Here is a 23719-nt window from a genome sequence, read left to right as displayed (position 1 = left end):
GAAGAGCCCATAGGGAACAACCACACAATTGAATCATTTTATCCCGATTTAAGTTAGTGGAACACTAAACCGGAAGTAGCCGGCTTGGCCAACAGAAGAGTCTAGTGGCCTGCTCTGTGGGCCACACAATGCGGAAGCAGAGCCTATCATCCAGCCAATTAACTTTTTTGGCTTCATGCACCACTGAGCAACTTTCATAGGAATGAGCACAATCCTGCTTTCAATGCCGTATCCAGTGCTCTTTATACACCCATGATATGAATGCAACTACTTCTAAATCATTATCAGAGGACTGGCCATTTGGTTCAGAGATGCATTTTGGCCAGTGCTTTCTGTCTCTACTCACAAACCGTTTACCTGCTGCTCCAACATGATCGGTCAATATTAGACTACAGACTGTCTACAGATTCTGCATTCAGAATCAGAACACATGCAGATATCTGTTTAGACTAGACTGCAACCAACACTTACTCTCATTATTACTCAATCTGCTGATCATTTTATAGGTCAATCGATTAATAATTTGGTCAACATAATACTGGAAAATGTTGTGGAAAAATGTCCAGTTAAGACAGTGATGTCAAAGTGATGTCATCAGATGCCTCGTTTAGTTTGACCAACCAAAGACACTTACTTGGAAGATGAGATCTCATCCCTCCTTGTCATATTTTAACACTAAAGCGGAAACCAATTATGGGTATTCTTTTACACTGATCAAAAAAATCTGGTGCGTCATGCAGATGCTAAGGGTGCATTGTGAATCTGTGAGGCCAAGGGCCACTGCCCAAGCTGCGTTTCCAAATACCCTGGGAGTCAGTTGTCAAAATAGTTTGCTGATTCATTTTCTGTCGGGCGATGAATCAGCTGGTTGCTGAGCTTCCATCAAAGGTATCATATTTGACCCTGGGAGACTTTTGATGTCCTCTGTTATCACACACTATATTGCACCTACAGTATTTTTACTGCAGGTACAATATCCTACATTCAGATATACATTTGTGCATTTCACTCTGCTGTCTGTACAAAAAAACTGCCTTTGCTTTACAGGATATTCTGGGTTCTCCTTAGCAGCCTGCCTTTCATGTGACGTTCACGTGACATTTTACATAAATTTCCCTCTGATTTCCACCCGCACAATCTGCAAATGATGCACACCCAAAGTTAATGTAATAGTCAAGGTCAGAGTAAGGTGAAGCCACTGAAAATTACTAAGATGATTTAGTCGAGGTTACAGAGCAGCTTTAGCCATGCTATATTAGAAATATATCGTATATATTCAGAACCTGACCCAGAGTCACCACATCACACATCACACTGACAACAGCATACACCCATCCCACATCAAACCAAAATCCCTGTACTCTGTCACTGTCTGTTTTAGTCATGTGAGCCCCAGCTTTTTCCTCACCCAGTCAGTGGAAGGGGGGGTTACGTTAAATTAAATTAAATTGACAGTGCGTTTTCATTTCAAGAATTAAAGGACAAATTTGATCAAGGAGCAAGTGCTTCAGGGCTGCAGCTATTGGATATATTTGGAAGTATTTCTGCAGCATCTCTTGTGCTTTTCAGCTGGGGTGAGAAGGCTGGATTGGATGTCAGGAAAAAAAGAGGAAGAGTGGATGAGAGGTGGATGTGATGCTGTAATTTTGCAGCGACAGAACTATCATCCTCCAGAGAAAACATGGAGGAGGCAACATACTCACTGCAGGAAGCCCTGTAGCTGACTAGTATCATTATGAAATTAAAAGAAGGATAAAAAAGCACAAACATCAATCAGCTGAAAGTCATCTATTCCCCAAATCCTCTCATGACTGACAAAAATCGTGACAATTTCCTACCTTTCCCTCAGCAAGCCCCCTGTAATAGACCTCGGTACATGGTTTCCATTAGGGCAGGTTGCCAAGCTGCACGAGAAAGGCATTTGCAGTTTTGAAAGGTTGCATGAATTAAGTTGACCTACCTTCCCTGTGCAAGTGAATAATGGGTTGTGAACAAATTGCATTAGTTTAATTAAAATTGTTAAAGTCAGGGGCATAAATGAAGTCTGGATATATGGTTATTGATTTTAGTGAGTTGAATTTGAAAGTGTCCAGACCAATAGTGACCGACTAATTAACTGGTAAGAATGTTCCTCATTCCAATTAGTAACAGACTAATTTCCTCCAATACAATATAGAGAAGTATTATTTTCACTTTCAGAAACTTTAGAGCCTCAATGTCACCGTGGGCTGTTATAGTCTACCCCTCGCAAAAGTAATTACTCAAGTAATAATTTAATTTTGTCTCAATAATTCCAGACATGGTGAAGCATGACTGCACACTCTTAGACTGATGTAATTTAAAGGACAATATACTCCACAAATGGAGTAGACTTCTCCTGACACTACACGCTCAAAACTGTGAGAGGGGTGCTAGAATGAAAAGCCGGCAAATTCTTTATATCTAGATACCATGGGGTCTCCATGCGAGATAAATTGGATAAGAACTTAAAGACACGGTGAGTGTTCCTGGCATATGGGTGGAACCTCTGCATGCACAAAAAGTTGATTCTTCCACTTCACATAGAGTCTGGAAAAGTTTATATAATCCCATTGCTGCTTAAGTTTGGATCCCCTGCTGAATGAAACAGAAGCTCATATCTCTAAAGAGTCCATTTTTCTTTTTCAAATTAAGTGGTATTGCTGTGGATGCATTTTTACACTTCAAATAAATACACAGAGTGGCTTTTTAGGAATCCATGGCCCCTCTAGTCATTCAGATGAAGAATATAAAAGAAGAAAGACCATAACAAGCTTCTCAAGCAGCAGCAGAAATATCTGACACTTCTGATTTTAGTTATATTGTGAAACTTGTATTGAGAACGACTCTGCCATAATATGACACATGAGGGGCAGTGCGAATAAATATTGGTTTTACATATTCCTGGGGAAATTTAAGCAAACATGCCAGACATAGGCCTAAAGTACAGAATGAAGTCAGTGCCTGAACTAGCTGATAAGTCCACTCTCTGTCCAAATGGAAATCACAAAACTGAAGACATACAATAGATGTTTCTCCCTGTTTCCTGGGAGTACAGATGTAAATTAGCTCATAGCTACTGATACAGCTAAGAAGCTGTGCATTGTCCCTGTCAAACAAATAAATGATTGAATACAGTGTCAGAGCTAACCACCACTCCAGTTCACACATTTTTGATTGTGTAGTGCTAAGCAAAGGTGAGAGACAGACAGGGTAGACTTCAAGGGAAATATATTTATTCAAGTGGCCAGAGCCAAGAAAGAAAACTGAAGGGAAAAAAAGTCTATGTATAGAAAGCAGATATCTTCACAAAAGACACTTTTTCAGTGAGCCTCTAATCAGACAGCTGTACAAAAACAGAATTTTGCATTTGGCTTGTTAACAATATGCATTTTACGAGAAATACACTCTCATATCAACAAACACAGTGACCATTTGCTGGTGTGGGCCACTGCGGTGGATAATTGATAGCAAGTATTACCCCAATGATCTGCTCCACACATGAGAATGCAGCTACAGGTGCACTGCACCCTAATTTTTAGTGATCTACTTTTACTTATTAGCACATTTAAAGCTCAATGACCCAGATGAGTTTTCCAGATATACTGGATGAATACTGATTGACAGCTCAAGTGCCACATGCCCACTCGTCAAGTGGATGGTCCAATTGCCCCAAAAGTGCACCTCAGGTAAAGCAAAGTGCCTCTGTGGCAGGCCAATATATCCCTTTGGCATAAATACCCTACTGCTAGGTGCCACATGAGTAATTCGGGCAAAAATAAACTTTGATCCTTAACTTAACCCTAACCTTAATTGACATAGAGGTGCTCCTGTTTCACCTGCACTCTATAGGGTCAGTGTATGTCATTTAGTTTAATTCAGAAATGGAAATAACAGATAAGTGCCTTTTAGTCTCATGTAACTGTATGCAGTGCTGGAACATCACTTAAAATATGGAGCTAGTATCCAGCCCAAACTTAAGAGACAAACAAAACAAATGCCCTTAAACATTAAAATATTTATCTGTCACACTACAGAGACAAGTACTGTATTGTAAAGTATCATGTGTGTTTTATTATTTTAGCTACTACAACCCCCCCAATAACTAAAATGCCTAACACTGTAAAATCCTGCTGATATGTGAAATGCATTTGTAAAACCAACCCAATTATTCAAACCTGCAAAATACAATCAAGGATTTAAGCAATAGGGAGCAAAATGAATAACAGCTTGGTGTGCTGTGGAAAAGAACGGGGGGCTGGAGGGGTTTGAAAATCTGAAAGGGAAATACAAGTTGGGAACGCATGAATTTGAAAGACACCCTCAATTAAGGGACTATTACAAAAGGGAAATCAAATCAGATTCTTCCAAGGAGGTAAATGGTGTTATCCAAATCACAATTAAAGCATATCAGGAAACTAACATAAGAGTAATGTCAGCATTATATCAAGGACTGAACACAAACACAAACACAGACATTCAACTGAATATATCAAGGTGAAATGGGAGAAAGAACTCAATGTAGAAATTTTAGACGAAGACTCACCATTCAACCACTAATTTGCAAACCTGGAGGGAATTCTCAAGGTTTTACACCAAAACTGAAAAGTAAGCATCTCCATAGTTACCAGAAATGTTGGCGACTTATGACGTAGACCACTCTCATGATTTCTGAAAATGTCAGAAAATAACTGTATTATGGTAAAGAGCTTAAGCACATACTAGGATATGAGGTTCCCAACAGTTGTTTGGTGCTTTATCTATATAAATTTTCTGAGAAAAATATTATAGCTGGTGATAGATATTTGATCAAAATATTGCTAGTAGCAAGCAAGAAAGCTATCACCAGGAACTGGGGTAAAGAAACACCACCAACAAAGCGGCTGACAACTGTGGAAGAAACCTTTTTAATGGAGAATTGACACACATACTGAGACTACAAGAAGCACAATAGACTCAAAAAGACAATGCTGGACTGTAATAATAATCAATAGATAGAATAATCATTAAGGCTGTAAAAGTGTGTATTTACCCAAGCAGTTTTTGTATCATTAACTCTTATTATTTTTCAATTATTTTATTATGCTGTCATTGACATGTAAATGTCACAAAAATGTTTTACTAAAGATTTATGTGGGGAAAAAAAACAACCTAATTGTAAGAGCCATATATACAAACAGTTATAACAATGAATTTGAAATGTGAGAACATTTTTCTGATCATACTTCTTTTAAAAGACAAACTTTTACGTGTCATGATATATTTTTACAGGTACTCTTGCTACTTCTGATTTGATATAGCCCAAGTATCTGGATACTTCATACAACTACAACCTCAAGGATAGCTGACCCTGGATGAATTTCTTGTTCCTTTGGCTCATGTAAAAGGCACTATACTGTATTGTTGGCATCTCCTGTTCCTATAGAGACTGTATTACCGTCCTGTCCCAAATAAAGTTGTTAAATTCTTATATGGACATATACTTATAACAGACAAATGGACTTTCACCGGAGACGTCACTGCTGCTGCTCTCCCTCTACCGTAATGACGCAAGCGGGAGCACGTGGTTTTGTTATTGCAGGAAGTGAAGATGGCGGACCAGTCGCTGCTCTCCGAGTCTGTGCTCGGATGGTCTATTTTCACCTTTATACTCTTGGTAAGCAAGTTATAAGTAGTGTAGTCGTTTCGTCAGGTAGCGAAGAGTTTGAGATGTGTTAGCAGGTGAGGAGGTGGCGCAGTTACGGTGTTACCGGGCGCGACATGTCTACGGTGTATTAACGTCAATATTGGCTTTGGACTGGTGTTAGCTAGCTAACATTAGCCTCGACACACATATGGGCTGTTGTTTTGTAAGAAGGGCTCTCTGTATTATTCAGTATGCATTTATATGTCATACTATTAGAAGCAGGGGCAGAGCTAGAACACTACGTCGAGGAGAGGAGGCGGGTTTTTACTCTATTATACAGAAAATTAGCATCTCTGGTTAGTGTCTCGGTAACCACATCCAACTGTGCTGTGGCGTAGTTAGGCTGTGATCCAAGGTTTTAAAATGCGCGTGCAGAAGTTGTGGTCTCCTGAATGGATAGTTTAGTATTGCTGAAAGAACAAAAAAGGGCTGCTTTTCACCACAGATACTGTAAACACATGTGTAACCATAATTCTGACCCATTCAGAAACTACAGAACAACTTTAGTAGTGCTTAACTGAATTCCTTGAAGTTGGTCTGCTAGGTAATCTGCTGCCCAATTTAGCCCTCATTATCTCAGCTGCCACTCACAGTCACATGATTAAATCAGAAGCCGTCCAGAAGAATGCCTGGATGCCAATAAATTGCTCCACTTCCCTACCCACCACTTGCAGACCCTTTTTTATTTGAACAAACCTTTCAATGGATCTTATTTAGATGCAAAGCCCGCCTCATTACCTGGCAAAACAAGCAGCCAGAGGCTTAAGGCTGCGGGCCTTTAATTGATCCTGTCTGTGAATGGCAGCCCTTGATCTAAAGGGACTAGTTTTAGCAGTGTCCTCACTTCTTACAGCTTGTGTGCTTAGAATATGACCTTGTCATTTTGGAGACCCCTTTTTTGCTTCTCTGCCTAATGAGTTTCCTGCCTGTTACAATGAAAATCCCTCTCTTTTTTTGTCTTTTCATGTTAAACAGCAACAGAATACATCAGCACGCCCATGACTTATTTCAAAGTTGTCAATGAATTCAGCTTCCTTTGAAAAGTTTGTGTTATTTCCCATCAGTTTCTTAACAATGTTAGTGAGCCTGCATTCACTGGTGCTGAAAGGATAAGGGGAGGAAGTATGATATAATCAGATCAGCTGTTCCCTAGCACCTGCAGTCAGGCTATTCTCAGTGTATAATTCCCTTCTTGGTTGTGTTAACACTTTGGGTATTGCTTTCTGGCAATCACACTGAATGAGAGTCTCAAAGCAGTGTTTAACAAGCATAGGAGGACACTGTGTAGTCAACACAGTATGATAAAGTTCAATTAAAATGCACTGCATCAGCGATCAACGGTAAATACCCAAAGGTAGAAATTGTTGCAGGGTAATACATCAGATTGCATCACATTTTACAGTTTCACCCCTGTGTGTGGCTCTTTATTCATTTTCTCATTAATGTATTCATTATTTTATTATTTCCTTCCTATTATTTTATCAAACCAATCTTTCAGAGACTACATCTGCAGAAATTGTAGTTTTTTGCTACCATATTCCTTTTTTTTTAATTTCTCCTAATTATACTACAATTCTCCACTTGCTTAATTTGATGATTAAATGTGTTTCTTCCCTGTTTAGGCAATCCTGGCTTTCTGTTGGGTCTACATTCGGAAATTTCAAAGTCGTCAGGAGAGTGAAGTTGTTTCAACCATCACAGCAATATGTGCACTGGCCATTGCTTTGATAACCTCTGCACTTCTACCAGTGGATATATTCCTTGTTTCATTCATGAAGTATCCCAATGGTACCTATAAGGTTAGTATCCGTTCTGCTAACAGTGCCAGTAAAATCAATTTGAGAGATGCTAACGAGTTTTCGAGGCAGCTTTTATCTTTGCTTTGTAATTTTCTTAGAATTAGACAAAATGGATGTTGTTTTAGTCCAATCTAGACGCTGAATGCATTTCCTGGCTCATAAATTTTTTGCAGAGTCATTGCATTTGTTTCTATCTATTTGAAGATTTAGCAAAGTGTGTAATGGCATCTTCATTTGAACAGCAGGTAATTTGTTTCTTTGTGTGGGCTGTGAGCGGCTTTGATTGCTAAAGGGTATTTGTTTTTTGTACCATTTAGTCATGGCCACCTAAGATAGGCTTCACATGTACTCATCAGGAACTTAATCCCTCATTCACTTAATTAGACACAATTGCATGGTGATATCTTGGTGATTATACTTTGTAATAAAAATTACAAATAAGCAAAGAGGCATGAAAGCAAGCAGTGGCTTTTCTGCAGAAATTTGTCAAGTGTAAACAGAAAAATGAAAGAAGAATAATACTGGCTTATAATGGGAAAAGATCAGAAGCTAGTATTAATAAGATCATTTAAGCATGACTCAGAGCGTTTAGAATAACAACACTGCAGAAACTAATACAAACATTTTCCTTTAGTCTTTTAATCTTTAAAAAAACAGTACCTGGTTTTTAATCTTATTGCAGCTTTTCATAGTTTTTCTCAAATCACTCTGAAAGTAAAACGCAGGAAATGCGAGCTTATGATGGACACTTTTCACACCTGTGCGATGCATGAATAAAAATAGATTTAGACAAAAGTCTGACAGCTTTGTTTTTTTCCCCCAGTGTCTGTCAGTTTTGCGTCATTCTCTGTTTATGTCTGAATTCAGTTTGTGAACTAGATAAATAAAGCTGCCAGAGCACTGCCTGTAGCCCATGTGCCTGCTAGTTAGGCATGACCTACCCCTTTCCGGGGTCTTCGATTCATTCGTTAATGAGTATATTGTGCTTTTTGTTTCATGCCTCTGCTTTTAATGGCTATAAGAGTATGGTAAACAAATAGGTTACTGCATTGATAGAGTATACAGAAAATACACCATACCTCCCTCTGTGCTTATGTTAATTAACCCACTATGTTTTATACTCATTGTTTTTAATGAGCTTTAATTTAAGCGAGGCATGTTTTCATTGATTATTATACACGTGTCATTCCTTTTACTGTTGAACTCGATTGTAAGTTTCATTATGGACTTTCCTTTTCATCCAGGAATGGGCAGCAAACAATGAGACGAGAGGGCAAATTGAAGACACTGTGCTGTATGGATATTACAGTAAGTGCATTTTCTTAATATCTGTCCATGTGGGTGCACAAAAAACCCCAAAATGAATAATTTGAGGACAAAAATCTTAACAAGAGAGGATCATTTACAACAGGTTCTTTGAATTAGCCCTGTTGTTTGAATATTTCGTGTATTAGTTAGCACTGTTGCCTCACAGCGAGAGGGTTCCTGGTTCGATTCCATGATGGGGCTCTTCTCTGCGGAGTTCGCATGTTCTCCTTGTGTCAGCCTGGGTTTTCTCCGGGTACTCCGGCTTCCTCAAAAAAATGCAGGTTAATTGGTGACTCTAAATTGTCCATAGGTGTGAATGTGAGTGTGCATGGTTGTCTGTCTCTATGTGTCAGCCCTGCGATAGTCTGGCGACCTGTCCAGGGTGTACCCTGCCTCTCTCCCAATGTCAGCTGGGATAGGGTCCAGACCCCCTGCGACCCTCAAGAGAACAAGCGGTTACGAAAATGGATGGATGAACTGTTTTTTTCTCTTTTTTTGCAATCAGTTATTTTAAAGCCCCTCTCCCACTGCACAAAAAAACCCACTAACACCGGCTAACATCTGGGTTTTTTATTTAATGGCATGTTATAGTTGTCATTCACTCCCAGGACAAATGACTCTGCAGTAGTCACGAGTATTTATCGGCTCCGGTGTTGTGTCGAAATCTGTTTCCCCCTCGATATGTGTTTCCCCCTACCTAAACTTTACTCAAACCCTTAGTCCTTCCTCTAACCACAGACGGGGGTGCTACGCATTAACAGGAGGAAAACACTATTTGATGGGGGAACATATTTCGATACACCGACTCTGATCTGCTTTGTTAAGCGGAGATGGAAATAGGACACCTGATGTCTTTGACATTGAAATGGACACAGCAGGAGAACAAAAAGAAACACAGAAAGACATAATCAACTGCTGCAGAGCCGTGTGCACAGTTATGGTGTACTGGCAACGGGAGTGGAGTCTGTCACCTATTTTTAAGCGGGTTTTTGCATGGATAAAAAACCTGTGCATGCGTACTTCTTTTGCTAAGAAGGGGGCATAAGTGTGCTGCGTCATTCTCCTATGATATCAATCCTTTGTCCTCTTTTGATTGATGGTACTGCCTTTTCAATTTGAACAACACCTGCGGCCTGACTCACCCACACAGCAATCTTAGCAGTTTTAACTTTGGGATTCACACTGGCCCATTGTTTCCCACAATGGCGACTCATTTGCACACAGGGTATCTCTGTATTGTCTTGGGTTACATATCTCACCTGCTCTGGAGCATTTTTTCTCAGGCTATCACTTCATGATACATTAAGAGCCCATACAGTTGCTCGCTGATCCTAGATCAGCCTCTGGCCTTTAAAAATAAACCTACATTTTAGTCATGAAACCTGAATTTATAAAAAAAAGATGATCAAATGAATGAGCCTAATAACATAATGAGCTCTAATGGGCCATACTGTTGAAATAATAGATTGTGAAAAGCCCCTTTCACTGGATAACGTTAATGGATGGACCGAACAGTTTGTTTTCCACGATGATGCAGTACATCAGAGATATCAAACATTTACAGCATTTCCTGGCAAAATGCCCACTGTGACCATTAAAATGAGTGGGATTTGTCAAACAGCAGACAGCTTACATTAGTCAACTAAAGCTGTCAATAATAAATTAATTTTACTGTTGCATATTAAGAATGCTGAAATGTTTTTGTTGAATGTGACTTGTATATGGTGCACATACAGTATCACCATCCCCATGTCGTGGTGGGCATGAGGTGAATTGTTTTGACCTTCATATGAAAACACATTTTAATATAATTGATACTACTGTGTCTTAATGATGAATAGATATGATCATTTTACATCTTAACACTATTTTTTGTAGATGCCTTGTTAACCTCTTGCCATTGTAGTCTTTTGTAAGTGGTGTATTTATATACTAATAGAGCAAATGTTGTTAATTCCTTTTTTTGTGCCATGTTTATGTAACCTCGCAATTATTTTGTAATGTCTGATTATATAAACATATTTATGAAACACATTTTCTTTGCTGAAACCTATTGTGTTGTTTGATGACATGTTAAGTATGCTGCCTTGCACAACTGATGTTGCACATGACTGCGTACAAACTCTTCTTCCTTGTGAAGAAGGAAGAGGAAATGAAAATCCTGTGTTCGCAGATCATGTTTATGACCGTATTCATCAAACTGGTTAGTCAGGATTACCACAGCAGTGGTGAAAACAGCTGTGACAACTACCATTGTTAGTTCATTGTAAGAGATTGTAACATTTTGGTGTGGTCCGTGTTGAACATTGATTTAAAGAGGAGTCGCTTTGATTGTTGATACATAATTACTGGCTGTAGCTGCGGCTTGGGGTCCTCCACAGGTGTGCCTTCTTTAGGTTTGCATTCTTGTATTCTCCTTTTAATAACCTGTAGTGAAGCAGAACACACAGCTTGTATCCTTTAAGGCCACGCACCCCCATGGTGTTTCCACATAGGTGTTTTCCATTAATTAAGATATTCTCTGGCTCTGAGGACTTTGCGGGCATGTGCATACTGCTTGATTGACATTTGTCTGATGCTGCTATTAGTTTTGCATTACACTTTTATCATTTTTATTGGTTTATAAAATTTGGTGGCCCCATGTAGGCTAATGACAGTGAAGCTCAGCTTAACTTAAAACTCAGCAGAAGTCCAGTGAGCCAGAATAAGTGAAAACACCTGTGTGAGTCTTCTGGGCGTTTAAAGCATGGTAAACATGTTGATGGACCGTATTTCACAGCAGACATTTTGACTTGTCATAGTGGGAAAAGCTCAGGTGAAATTGATAACCTTGATAACAATGATTTCCAGAGTGTATACATGTTATTCCTATGATCTAAGACAGTCCTTCCCAAATCCAAAAACGTGAGTGCTGAAACTCAAATTGGTAATGTCATGAAGAATAAAGTATGAAGGTCCTCCACTGACAGTGAATGGGAAAGATGTCATAGATGACACTGAAAGCACCCAGATGAATGTTCTGAGTATATGGATTTAGGAGTGGATTGCAGCTATTAATAATCTTATTAAAAACACCTGTGCTTTTCCTTCAATGACATGTCAAAATTTGTGGTGTGAAAAAGATCTATTGCGTTCAGGCTGCAAGTTGGGAGATAGCTGTTTGGTCATCGTCAGACCAGTTTCACACATGCAAACCTGCTCCCAAAATCGGATAGGTAATACACCTTTTCCACAGCAGACATTTTGGCTTGTCATGGCAGGAAAAGCACAGTTGTAACTGATAACAAGAGCTACCTCCAGAGTCCTGGCATTGTGTATGCTGGCTCACTGTCATGGCTTACTGGGAAAGTTAATGGAACTGAGCCATCGTTAAAAACATTTGTTTCACCTGTGCTTCTCCTGCTATGACAAGTCAACATGTTTGCAGTGAAAAAGGTCTACTAATAGCAGCAGGAGTTTGGACATGGATGTAAACATGTTGTTAGTGTTGCCATCTACAGGCAAGTAGGGTAACAGCTGCTGTAATTTTGACACTGTAATTTTGGCCGCCTATAGGCTATTAGCGTTACAGTTGTGTTGTATGTGTATTTTGACATTTTGTAGTTTACTATTCCAGCTTGTGCCAGTAAAAAAGTTAGTTTTGAAGATGTTGAGGACATATTACTCTTTTATTTACCTTCATTTTCTCTCCTAAATGTGTCCTGTATGGCAAAACTTAGGGTTTGTTTGCAACCTTTGCAGTCGTCTCAGTGCTTGTGTTCCTTGCCTATTCAATTTGGCAAAACTGCCAACAACAAAAAACACCATGCACATAACTGGTAATCTAGATGTTTTTCTCTGAGAAATCTAGCTGTGGTATTACTTTTGAAGACAGTGACTAGCTACATCTGTTCTTCCAAGCGGCAACCTCTAGGGCTGAAAAATGAAGCCAACAAGGAAATGAAAAAAAACTGCAGTTCATCTGATGGCCACTTGAGGTTGGCTGCAAAAGCAGGTCAATCCCCATAGACAGCAGTGTTAAAATGCCCAGCTTTATAGCAGAAATAAACATGTTTACAGCCTGGTACAAAAATCCTTTTTGGTCTCTTAAGCCAATTTCTCCATTGATAACGCTATGGGAGGTGAATTTAATATAACGCACCCATCTAAATTTTCTTAAGGCTTGAAGTTATGCATTATTAAAAGCAGGGCCACTTTGAGTGACAGGCTGTCTGCGAAGCATCACCACACACCACTATGAGCCAGATACACCTCTCGCTCCTTCACAGCTTCAGCCTCTCGTCCAAATATAGTCACTTCTGGCTCCAAAAAAAAACAAGATGGCGATTGCCAAATTGCAGAACTCAAGGCTTCAAATCGATAGTCCACAAACTATGGGTGACATCATGGTGGCTTCATACATTATTTTTACGATCTGATTTTACCAAACTAGTCTTCTTGTCGTAATTGTTACATTTAACTAACATTATAATGTTTAACTTGCACTGATAATTTGTTTTTAGCTCATGGCATACTGTGTTGTATCATTAGTAGGCTTGTTGAATGTTCAGTCAGGCTACTTTGGCCTAATAATGTCTGTTTCTTCTGCTATGAGAAAGATAGTTCCAGTCTCCACGGATCACTCCATGATTCCAGTATTTTAGGCGGGTTGCAATTCATGGGGACAGTATCCAGGCCGTTTGGCTGATAAATTCCTTACTAAAAGCTATTAGTGCCACTGAAATTTCTTCATGATTGTCATATTAAAGGATAACATGAGTTTGTTGTCTTTGACGATAGCAAATTCAGTCATGCCAAAGACACTAGATCACACGTTTTCTAACAGATGCTGGCTTAAAGTGCCTGTCAGCAACACTGTTATGTACCGTCTGTTCTGAAATGCCAAATGCAAGGAAGACAAGCTGTCTCCTTGCCCAGACAGCCCAATCAAAGAAACCACTTCCACTGGTATAATGACATTAGAAAATTGGCTTTCACAGACCATGAACACTGCATGGAATCCAGCATTCAAAGCCCCATGGTATATTGTCCTCTGGACACACAGATACAATGTCATATACAAGATAGACTTTCTCTGCCGCTATTTAATGTTTGAATTCGACATCCCGTTAATGGAAACTTTGCTTTAAAGAAACTTACAAAAATTCTATAGGCTTACTCTTGAATGCAGGGCTGTGTCCTGCCAGTAATTTAATTCATTTAATGGTCAAACTGCCTGGAAACCATGCTCATGGTGCAACAGTTATGCTCAAGAAGTTTGTCACACATCAAAGGAAAGGTCATATAGCTGGTTTAGTGAAGTAGAAAGTTTGAGAGTAAATTTCAAGTTACAATGTGCAGTTGTTTTGAGTGGCTGCTAAATTTATTGTGCATAATGCAAAGCTTCATATTGTGGCACTCGTGCTATGCACTAATATAGTCTTGTTCCACTTAAATACTTGATTCTATATTGTGTCTGTGATGATATAGTAGTATAAACACCATAGTAGACATTACATTCTGAGTATAGTTTGATACCATTCACAGAAAAAGGGAAGTTGCATTTTTTAAAATGTTTTTTCTTATCCAGCTGAAAAATCTTACATACCAAGAGTATGCATTCTAGGACCCAGAAGAGAGATAAGAGAGAGGCTTGAAAGAGTTTGCTATTTGCCTCAAGCATGTATCCATGTGATCATAGCTCTGGGAGTGTGTGGTGCAGAATGATCTGCTTACGAATTTGTTGTGGTCTTGTAACCTTTGGCTGTTGATAAGGACGGTTGAGTGCTTGTAATACTGCCTAAAATACAACAACCGGAGCCTCGCAGTTTTGATTGATATTGTTCTTAGTTCCTCAGAGCATATTTTTGGAATGAAATATTACTGCATTTGAAATATTGCAAATGCATTTCGAGCTCAGAGATGCCAACTATTGACGCACCGTTTAACACATGACATGTTCCTCTGTTCACTGCACTGTTGTTTCAGAATTTGCAGTTGTTTTCTGTTATACCAGAAAGTTGTTTTTTTTTTTTACAGATTATTTAAATTAAATGCATTCTTTTTCTAAAGTAAAATGGGATCCCTGGTGCATTTCTATATGACTATATGTCTGCAGTGAATAGATGTTTGTTAAGATGACATTTTAAGAGGACTGTGTGCTGAGGCTGAGCAAAGTCAAACGTTGCTGAAGGCTACAGTGATAGACTGAATATGATTTATCTAATTTTGGCTACATAGTCTATTTTACCATCATGTTGGTGATTGTGTAAATCCAGAGACTCTTTCCCCTCTTTTTTTTTTTTTGAGGGACATTGCTATTTTATTTGCCAGTAGGTGGAGACCAAGCTCTATGTGTGTTGTATGCACAGCACCCTCTCAAATCTAACCTTTAAAGTTGAATTTTCTTTAAGGCCATATTTGACAGCACTGTCCATTTGTCTCTTCATAAATTGAATAATTACAGGTTTGACATAGAGATCTTCTATTCCCTCCACTGAAGCATGTTTTTCTGCAAGGTGACTGACTTCAGGATTCAGTGGTGATCACAGTTAATAAGCATTTGCATGTCCAGTGATTTCTTTTCAAAGAACTCTCTGTATTATTTGCTTGGTGTTTGTAATCATTTGATGGCCTTATGTAGCTGTCATCTGGTGAATTTCTGTCAGTTCCTGGTTCAGAAATACACTTTAGTCAAACATGCAGTTGACACTGTCAAGTTCCCTGCAGCAGTTTTGAATCCATTTTTCTGCTATGTAATTATCATGTGGAGTTTAAAAGTCATAGTGGAGAAATTACAGTGGGGTAATTATAGCACAGTTCCACTGTAATTGTAATGGTTTTGTTACCTTTGAACCAGGTTTGTATTCTTCATTTTTTATTTAGAGTCCTCACAGTGGGAGTGGATGACATTGTGATATTTTTAGGTTATTTGCACGCCTCTGTTCATTAAAACTGTACATGTGTTGATGTCAAAGCGGTCTGTCAAAATATCTGCGAAATCTCACAGTTGCTCAGACTCCAATTCCTATAATGGCTACAGTACACATCAATGGTGACATCAGCAGCAAGCCAAGCAAATGCATTTCACTTATGTTACATCTTAGACAGGTAAAAGCATTTATGAGCGCACTAGTATGGTTCTTTGCATTCGGATGCATTTTGAGGCTGTGCAAAAGTCTGAGAGTACCAGTGATGAAGAGATAACAGCTATATCAGACTGTAACTGTAATGCCAGAAAAACAGGAAGTGGAAATATTCTGTCACAGTGAAATATTACTTATTGCCTGTAGAGAATAAACACAGCAGTTGTTCATAAATTCTACACTGTGTAATATTAGATAAAATGTACCTTCAACTTGACAGAGGGGATGAATGTCTGTAAGTGAAACACCCACTTCCTTTTAGAGCCCAAGTAGCTTTTTGTGATCTTTGATTAACCCTAAGTTTGAAAGCCTAGCCTTTCAATCTCCAGCCTCTGTCCATTTCCTTGGACTGTTCAGTACTTCAAAGCAGTGGTGCATAAGACCCTTAAGCAACAGGGCAAAATACCCCTGGGACCTTTAAATAAATCATTGGCTTTCTCTCTGCCCTTTTTAATGCCATTTGTAGGGGAGAAGTTAGAGAGGATGCAATCCTCCTGTAAATACACTGCAAGTACTTTCTTTTTGTCTGTGATTCTTGTCCACCTACATTTGCTGACTGAATTTTGGAGGAAAGTGCTTCTAGTCCTGGTGCTTCTTTTAAGAGCATTCTGAAAACATTGACAAATTGCAGTTTTATTTTGGAGGGCAGCTTTGTGTGATTCAGAGGGGCCTTCAACGGTAAGAACATTGTCCATGAGAAACAAAAGGCACTTTTCTTGCAACTGTGTGTAAAAACTACCACCCATAGCTCTTCACTTTAACTGGTGTCTACTTTGAAATATTCAAAGAAGGGGTTCAGACATTGAGACCGTGGACAAAATGTTGAGCCTGCAGTTACCTCTCAATCACACAAGCCTTTCTTATAATGATACACTGTAGAGCACAACTAATGCTGGATTTTTGAGGCTGATACTGAGAATGTCAAGTTAAAAGAATAACATATTTGATGAAGACCATCAATTTGGTTATTTTGACAAAATTATACTGAGCGGGACATTTGAGAGTTAGAAAACAAACTTGACAAACTGCTACAAATTACATTAGATATATCTTAAGCATTGCTGTAATGTAATTTCCAGTTAGTTATCAGGCTACAAATATGACAGTATTTCTTCTGTAATAAGCAAATATTGGGGGATAATGTTGGCCATTCTGATGTACTGGTTTGGCTCTAATATACAGTGGTATATCAGTTTGTCCCCCCATTGTTACTTTCTATAAATCGTAGAAGAATCTTTCCATGCAAATGCCATTAATCAAGTTCAGCCAAATAGCTGATGATAACACCATAGATAGACTGTAAAATTAATGGACTTATTTACTGTGACATTACCCATTGGTTTGAGGACCGTCATTTTGAAGCCTCAAGTTTGGCATTATGGCAGTTGCCATCTTGTTTTTTTGGAGCTAGAAGTGACCATATTTGGGTGAGAGGCTGGTGCTGTAGAGGAGTGAGGGGTGGAGCTGACTGAGAAGGCGAGGACACTGTAATCAGCAGACAGCCTGTCACTCAAAGTGTCCCACCCTTAATTATATGCTTAACTTTAAGCCTTAATAATATGAAAAATTATTAAGGTTGTCATGAATGTTGAAATCAGCGAAAGAGACTGAAAGAGAAACAGTTTTTTGTACCAGTCTGTGAACATGTTTATTTCTGCTGTAAAGTTGGACATTTTAATATGGATTGGTCTGCGGAGATTTGATTTACTTCCAGAGCCAGCCTCAAGTGGCTGTTTGAAAAAGCAACAGCGGGTTTTGGCACTACGTGGACTTCATTTTTCAGCCCAGGAGGTTGCCGCTTGGATAGCACACATGAACATAAGTCAGCAAACCCTTTTTTAAAAACTTTTTGTGAGCTACTTGGAGTTCATGGAGTAACCAAATAACCTCTAGACCTACTAGCTTTTGTTAAACAAGCTGAAATACAAAAACAAACACTGTGATGACACAGGTATTTTGAAAGCCGTTCTCTATTAGGGAGTATCATGTACTCAAGTATTCAATTTGGACGTGAGTATTTATTCAGCATATTGAAGAATCACATTTTTTTCTTTGTAAAAAAACATAAAACTGTAGTAAATATGAATGTAAACTGAACCTGTTTTATTTTAAAAGTTAACATTTTTTACATTTTATGGGTGGGACACAGTGATTTTACTGCTACCTATGAATATCTGCACAGATCCATATAGCAAAATCTGCACAGCCACACATAACTGTCAAGGTTTTCCGACAGAATTTGATCTAACGTTACAGGCAGATTGGCATAAGAGTGATATTTGGAAGTATTTCAGCAAATTCAATGATTTATCTGGGCTAATCTTCACTGTCTGCAGCATAGAAAGGCAGGTTAACTCTAACCCTTTGCTCCATTCTTGCTTGGGTGTTCATTTCGGACCATATTCCTACGTTAGATTGTTTTCAGCGAGCACTCAAGTACTCTATAATAATTTAATGCGAATACATCAGCTCACTATTCATGTCCTGTAAGGCTACTCTTTGAAGTTGATGGACCCTACTTCCTGCAACAATGCACAAGGAGCCCTGTGGAGTCCATTTGTCCTGCAGAGGACGTGGAAGCTTCTTTTCAACCCAACAAAATATGCCAATGAGCTTTGAAGTGAAACAAAATGGTAAAATATGACAACAGGATGTTTCACTTTGTGACAGTCCATTGTCAAGCAGATGGCAACAAACCAGAGAAACATGTGGCTGGACGCTGGAGATTCTACGCGCAGAATCAGCATCTGCACCAACATAACCTATATGATTTCAGAGAGTCTGTTTGAAGTTTGGAGCGGAGTTTACTGCTTGCTGCAGTCTTGTCAGTTTGTAGTAAATAAATCAGTATATGGGTGACAGTGTGGAAAGTGGGTGTGGGAGAGGTGGGCCAAGCAAGTGGCAGTCAAAACAGCAGAGTGTGATAGCCCGAGAAAAGTGTCAGTCAATGCAAACATGTTGCCAATGTGCTACTGTAAGAAATGGGCACAGACCTTTCAAGATGATGTAATAATCCTTGAAGTGCTTTTTCTTAAGTATTGTGTCTTCATGGCTTTTATTGTTAAACGATCAGAACCCTAAAGACATGTTTCCAGAGTCTGTTGCCCAGATCTTCCTTTCTTCCTCCATGGATAGTGTTGAATGTTTGTGTTATTGTGTTACACGACTCTGCCATGACAAAGGTTATGCACAGCTTCTCTTTGTCTATTTTTCTAATAGTAGTTGTAGACATAGAATTGACCTTGTTTGCTTTATGTCAACTAATTTGAATGTGCATATTCATACATGCACATGGGAAACAAGGGAAGTAAACGTGTGTGAGTGTTGTTCCAGCCCTGCTCTTTCATGGTTGTTAATATAAAAATGGTTCAAAACAGCGATTATATACAGACTAAAATATTCTGAAGTCAATTTTAGAATTGTCACATTAACAAATTATTGTATAAAGCAGAATACATGTTTTTCTTCCATCTCATCATACCTCTCTTGGACGTAAAACCACATTAAGTGGCTTGAAGAATGACTACAAAACATCTGAATACGCAACATCTGTTTATTCACACATCCAGAGAAACGGAGCAACATGGTCATCAAATTGGAGTCCTTCATTCTACCTGTCAAATTGAGCTCTAATATCCACTAGTGTTTTATCTCAGGTTTGGCCCCTTGAAAATGGTGCCTCCCCTGATGTTTACTGGAAATGAGAGTGCAAGCTCAGAGGGTCATACCTTTCAGCAAGTGTCTGTACAGACAGATATTTTCATCAGTCTCTGGAGTTCTTTGTCAAAGACAGTGTTTCTGCGGGAAATCTCCCCTGGCATTTAATTTTCACATAAAATGTAATACATTTTGTCCGTCTGCAAGGGACAAGACAGGAGTCTAGGTGCTAATGCCCCTGTGGAGAGCCACAGTAAGGTGAGGACAAGGGTCTAATGTTTCTCATTAAGAATGAAACTACTGGTACTGCTCTGATTGAAAGTTTGTAATAGTTATAATTGTTGCAAATTGCCACAAATGATTATTAAAATATAATGAGGTATAACAATTGCTTCTGTTGATGTTCTCACATTGTTTCCCCAGCTGGCACTCCATTGGTAGATGAAGGCTTTTATAGCCACCAATCCTGTCTTTTATTTCAGGTTTTTTGCTTCCCTTATGAGTAAATTGGAGTTTATGCTGTGTGTGAACAGGGTTAAGGAAGGACATTTAATTATTTATTCCTCTACTCTGTGTCAGGGGGATAAATGTGCTGAAATTTTGTCCCTGGTCAGGCGTTCTTCCCAGTAGAAGATCTGCTTAGAGAGTAATGGATGATACATGGTAATGCAGTATGACCTATTCTCTCAGTGTGTTAATATTCATGGTGCTATGATTAATTTTACCAATTGCTTTAACCCACAAGCATATGCCAACGGCTGCATACTGTGCATGGCTTGCATTTATTGGCTCCTGGCATCATCCTAAACTCAGTTTGTCTGGCTGTAAATGAGTGTAAATGGATACCTTAGTGGAGCAATGAGCATGTGTTTATTGAAAGTAATGCCCTGTCACAATCACAGCTGGCAAAAAGCAAGCCACCATAACAGTGACATTCATTTGTTTGCAGCAGAGAGAGAATTTTGTGAAATATAGTCCATTTCGCAGGGGGGCATGTTTGCACTTGCTCGAGGCCATGCATCCTTGACTGATCTGGAACAGCTGTTTTCTGCATGTACATTGAAGTTGAAGTGTGGTATGTTATAGATTAAATGGTTATCGGGAGAAAGCTTTCAATTTAAATTGGTTGTGTGGTTTATCATGCTGTAATGGCACTGCTTAGGGAGTGCATTTAGCTGTTTGTCATGTGTAGGCCTGAATCTCTTATCCATTAATGGTATAAACGCTGTCATTTTATTTTGATTTTGGTGGCATTTAATCGAGGCCTAACAGCTCATAAATTAAAAAGCTCTACTGTCATATAAAACCTATATTTAACATGTTGGGAAAACAGTTAAATTGATGTAGTTGTGGTGAGCTGTTTGTCTGTCTGCTCATTTTTTATTTGGCATCACAATGTGACTAATGATTCACATTATCACCTCAAGGAGGTATTGAGCTATGCCAACCATGTTGCTGAGTACATCTTTGTGACATGCTTCTCTTAAGTTATTATGGGGTTGTCTGGGCTGTCTTCACCAACATCCATTTGCTGCAGAAAGAAAAGCCCCCAGCTTGAAATAGCATCTCTCTATTTAAGTGGTTTTGCCTCACCTCCGCTCTATGAATTGCTAATGCGTTTGAATGTTGGTCTTTTCTCTAAAAAAGCAGCTCGTACAGGAAGAACCACACAAACAAAAAATGGCCTGGATCAGAGAGTAGTGGGATCTTTCACCAAGGACAGGTGTATTGCATCTACTGTGTCCATTCATACAGAAGGTCACCAGCTCGAGTGAATGAAATCATTTTCTTTGCAGTGGTCAACACTGAAAAGGGACTGATGATTACCTGCTTTGTGAGTTTTGCTGAGCAATATTAAATACACCAATGGCAGAGGGATAATGTGTTCAAATACAGATGTCTCTCTTACTCAATCGATTGTTTAGTGCTGTGGATCATAATCAGAACAGAGACAGCACCGTTCTTGGTGTACTCAGAACACGCCCAGTGGTTTAATTAACTGGCTTTTACAGACAGCACTCATATAAAAATAGATACAGAAAACACCTGTACAAAGGCTGCTATTAATGATGTGGCTTGTAACTGTTAACAGCTGTTATAGTGTGGTTTTCGTCCACGTACAGCATTATCCCAAGATTAAGTTCAATAAAGTTAGCTGAATTATTCAACCTTGTAAATCTTGTCAGTCATAATCGTTTTAAATTGTTGAAATTGAAATAGAATTTTACTGCTGAAAGGATTTTTTTTCATAAAACTGGGCTGTCTAAGCTGTAGAAATAGAAAAGTAAACAGTAGAAAGACGCTGACACTGTTGAAATTGGTGCTTCATGTCCAGAGAAAACAGAGGGAAAGGGCTGTAGCATTTGCTTTTGCTTAAAGGTCCAGCATGTAGGATTTAGGGGGCTATATCGGTGGAAATAGAATATTATATAATGAGTATGTTTTCTTTAGTGTATAATCACCTGAAAATAAGAATTGTTGTGTTGTCGTTGCCTTAGAATGAGTCGTTTATATCTACAGAGGGAGCCGAAGATCACCATCTTGCACCGCCATGTTTCTACAGTAGCTCAGAATGAACAAACCAAACACTGGTTCTAGATAGGGCTATGCACAGTTTCTTGTCGGCCATTGTTGTTAGAAGCCTCTCCATGACGAGCAGCAATTTAAAAACACTGTTTTTTTCAAGTGAAACTGCTTTATTAAGTGTTTTTACTGGTTTTAGTCACCTGGCCTGTTTGTTAAAGAGAGAAGGACACTTCTGCGGATAATTCAGCTCCTGGTAAAAACCTCCTGAACAATGAAGATTGAAGGAATTCTTATCAGGAGAAGTTTCAGCTGGTTGCAGTCTGTAATCCTCACATCCAAATCCTGTCCATTTTGACACAGGAAACACCATGGCGGACGGCTGGTAATGAGCAATTTTGAATTACGGTTTAACAGTAAGCTAAAATAGGAGGGAAGTTCACCAAAGTTCATTTACATACTACCAAAGTATCCCTTTAACATCAACGTCAGCCTTGTTAAACCTCAACTTGTTAAACTACTGCTAAACAAGCAGCAGATCCAAAGCGATAATAAATAATAAATGAAAATAAAACAACCCCCATCATACATCAACTTACTGGTGGGAGATGCTGAAGAGACAGTTATTAATGTTTCTAGTTAACTTTTTGGTTGATAACATTAATGCACACCTAATTTAACAGAACAAACTTGTAAACTAAAGCTCATTCTTTTTCTAGTTTTGTTTTCCTTTGTCAGGCAGACAAAATTTATCAGATTTTTCAGGGTTTCCAGTGATGATGCTGCTGGGCTGAATGTAACCATGCATAATTTGTGTGTAAAATATCTGGTTTAATAATGACACACATATACAGTACATAGTCCACTGCTACTTGTCCTGCATACAATGTACCTCTTGTATGCAAACAAAAAAAAAGCTGATGAAACACAATTGAGGTTTAGTGAGCTAGCCATTATGTGAATGGCAGATAGGCTACCACCTGTAGTCAGTACAGTACAGAGAAACGTTAACAGGACACAGATGCATTGAATGTCTGTCACAAAAAATTGGCAGGAAGTATAAGTACCATGTGTTGTATTTTTTGTAATATAAAAATCTTAAGCGTTATCACTTCAATGAAATAACCTAATTTTATTTCTTGTATTGTATTAGAGCATCTTATAGAGGGATACAGTACGACTTAATCTAATTCAGTAACTTGTAAATTCATACATATAAAGCTCTGCAAAGTGGTCCGTGTTAATGGAACCTCTCATGAAATAACATCATTGCTCGAAACATGTCATTAACTACCTGCCGGGTCCAAACGTCTACTGTACATTTCCTCTCTATGGTAAAACTACCACTAATGGAAGCTTGCCCCAAGCTTTCGGAATAATTTCTTTAAAACACCAAATTGCTTCACGAACCCACGAGCACGCTTTCAACAAAAATCATCGGGTTAAAAAGATCAGAAACATAGCTCTTTGAAGTCACGACCCTGTGGCCAGATAAGTCAGTGTCATAGGGGATGAGCGATCTGCATCGCCTCACTCCAAGTACAGGAGAGGAATTTGAGTGGTAAAATGAGCACAGGATTTAAAGCAATTAAAAACAATGAGCA

At 38.8% G+C, this 23719-nt stretch overlaps 1 protein-coding gene across 2 annotated transcripts in view; it reads left to right on the top strand.

Annotated features, from left to right (window-relative positions):
• The first annotated feature begins 5558 nt into the window (after nt 1-5558).
• lmbrd1 (LMBR1 domain containing 1) overlaps nt 5559-23719 on the top strand; it is a 73912-nt gene continuing 55751 nt past the window's right edge. For both annotated transcript variants that reach the window (XM_033614042.2, XM_033614041.2), the window contains exons 1-3: nt 5559-5674; nt 7327-7503; nt 8748-8811. In XM_033614042.2, coding sequence (XP_033469933.1) covers nt 5609-5674; nt 7327-7503; nt 8748-8811 — 307 coding nt within the window. In that variant the 5' untranslated portion in view covers nt 5559-5608. The remainder of the gene's footprint in view (nt 5675-7326; nt 7504-8747; nt 8812-23719) is intronic.

Source organism: Epinephelus lanceolatus, chromosome 17 (assembly GCF_041903045.1).
Source record: "Epinephelus lanceolatus isolate andai-2023 chromosome 17, ASM4190304v1, whole genome shotgun sequence".
Lineage (NCBI taxonomy): Eukaryota > Metazoa > Chordata > Actinopteri > Perciformes > Serranidae > Epinephelus > Epinephelus lanceolatus.
Note: the sequence above shows the minus strand (reverse complement) of the source record. Positions and strands in the feature narration are given on the sequence as shown.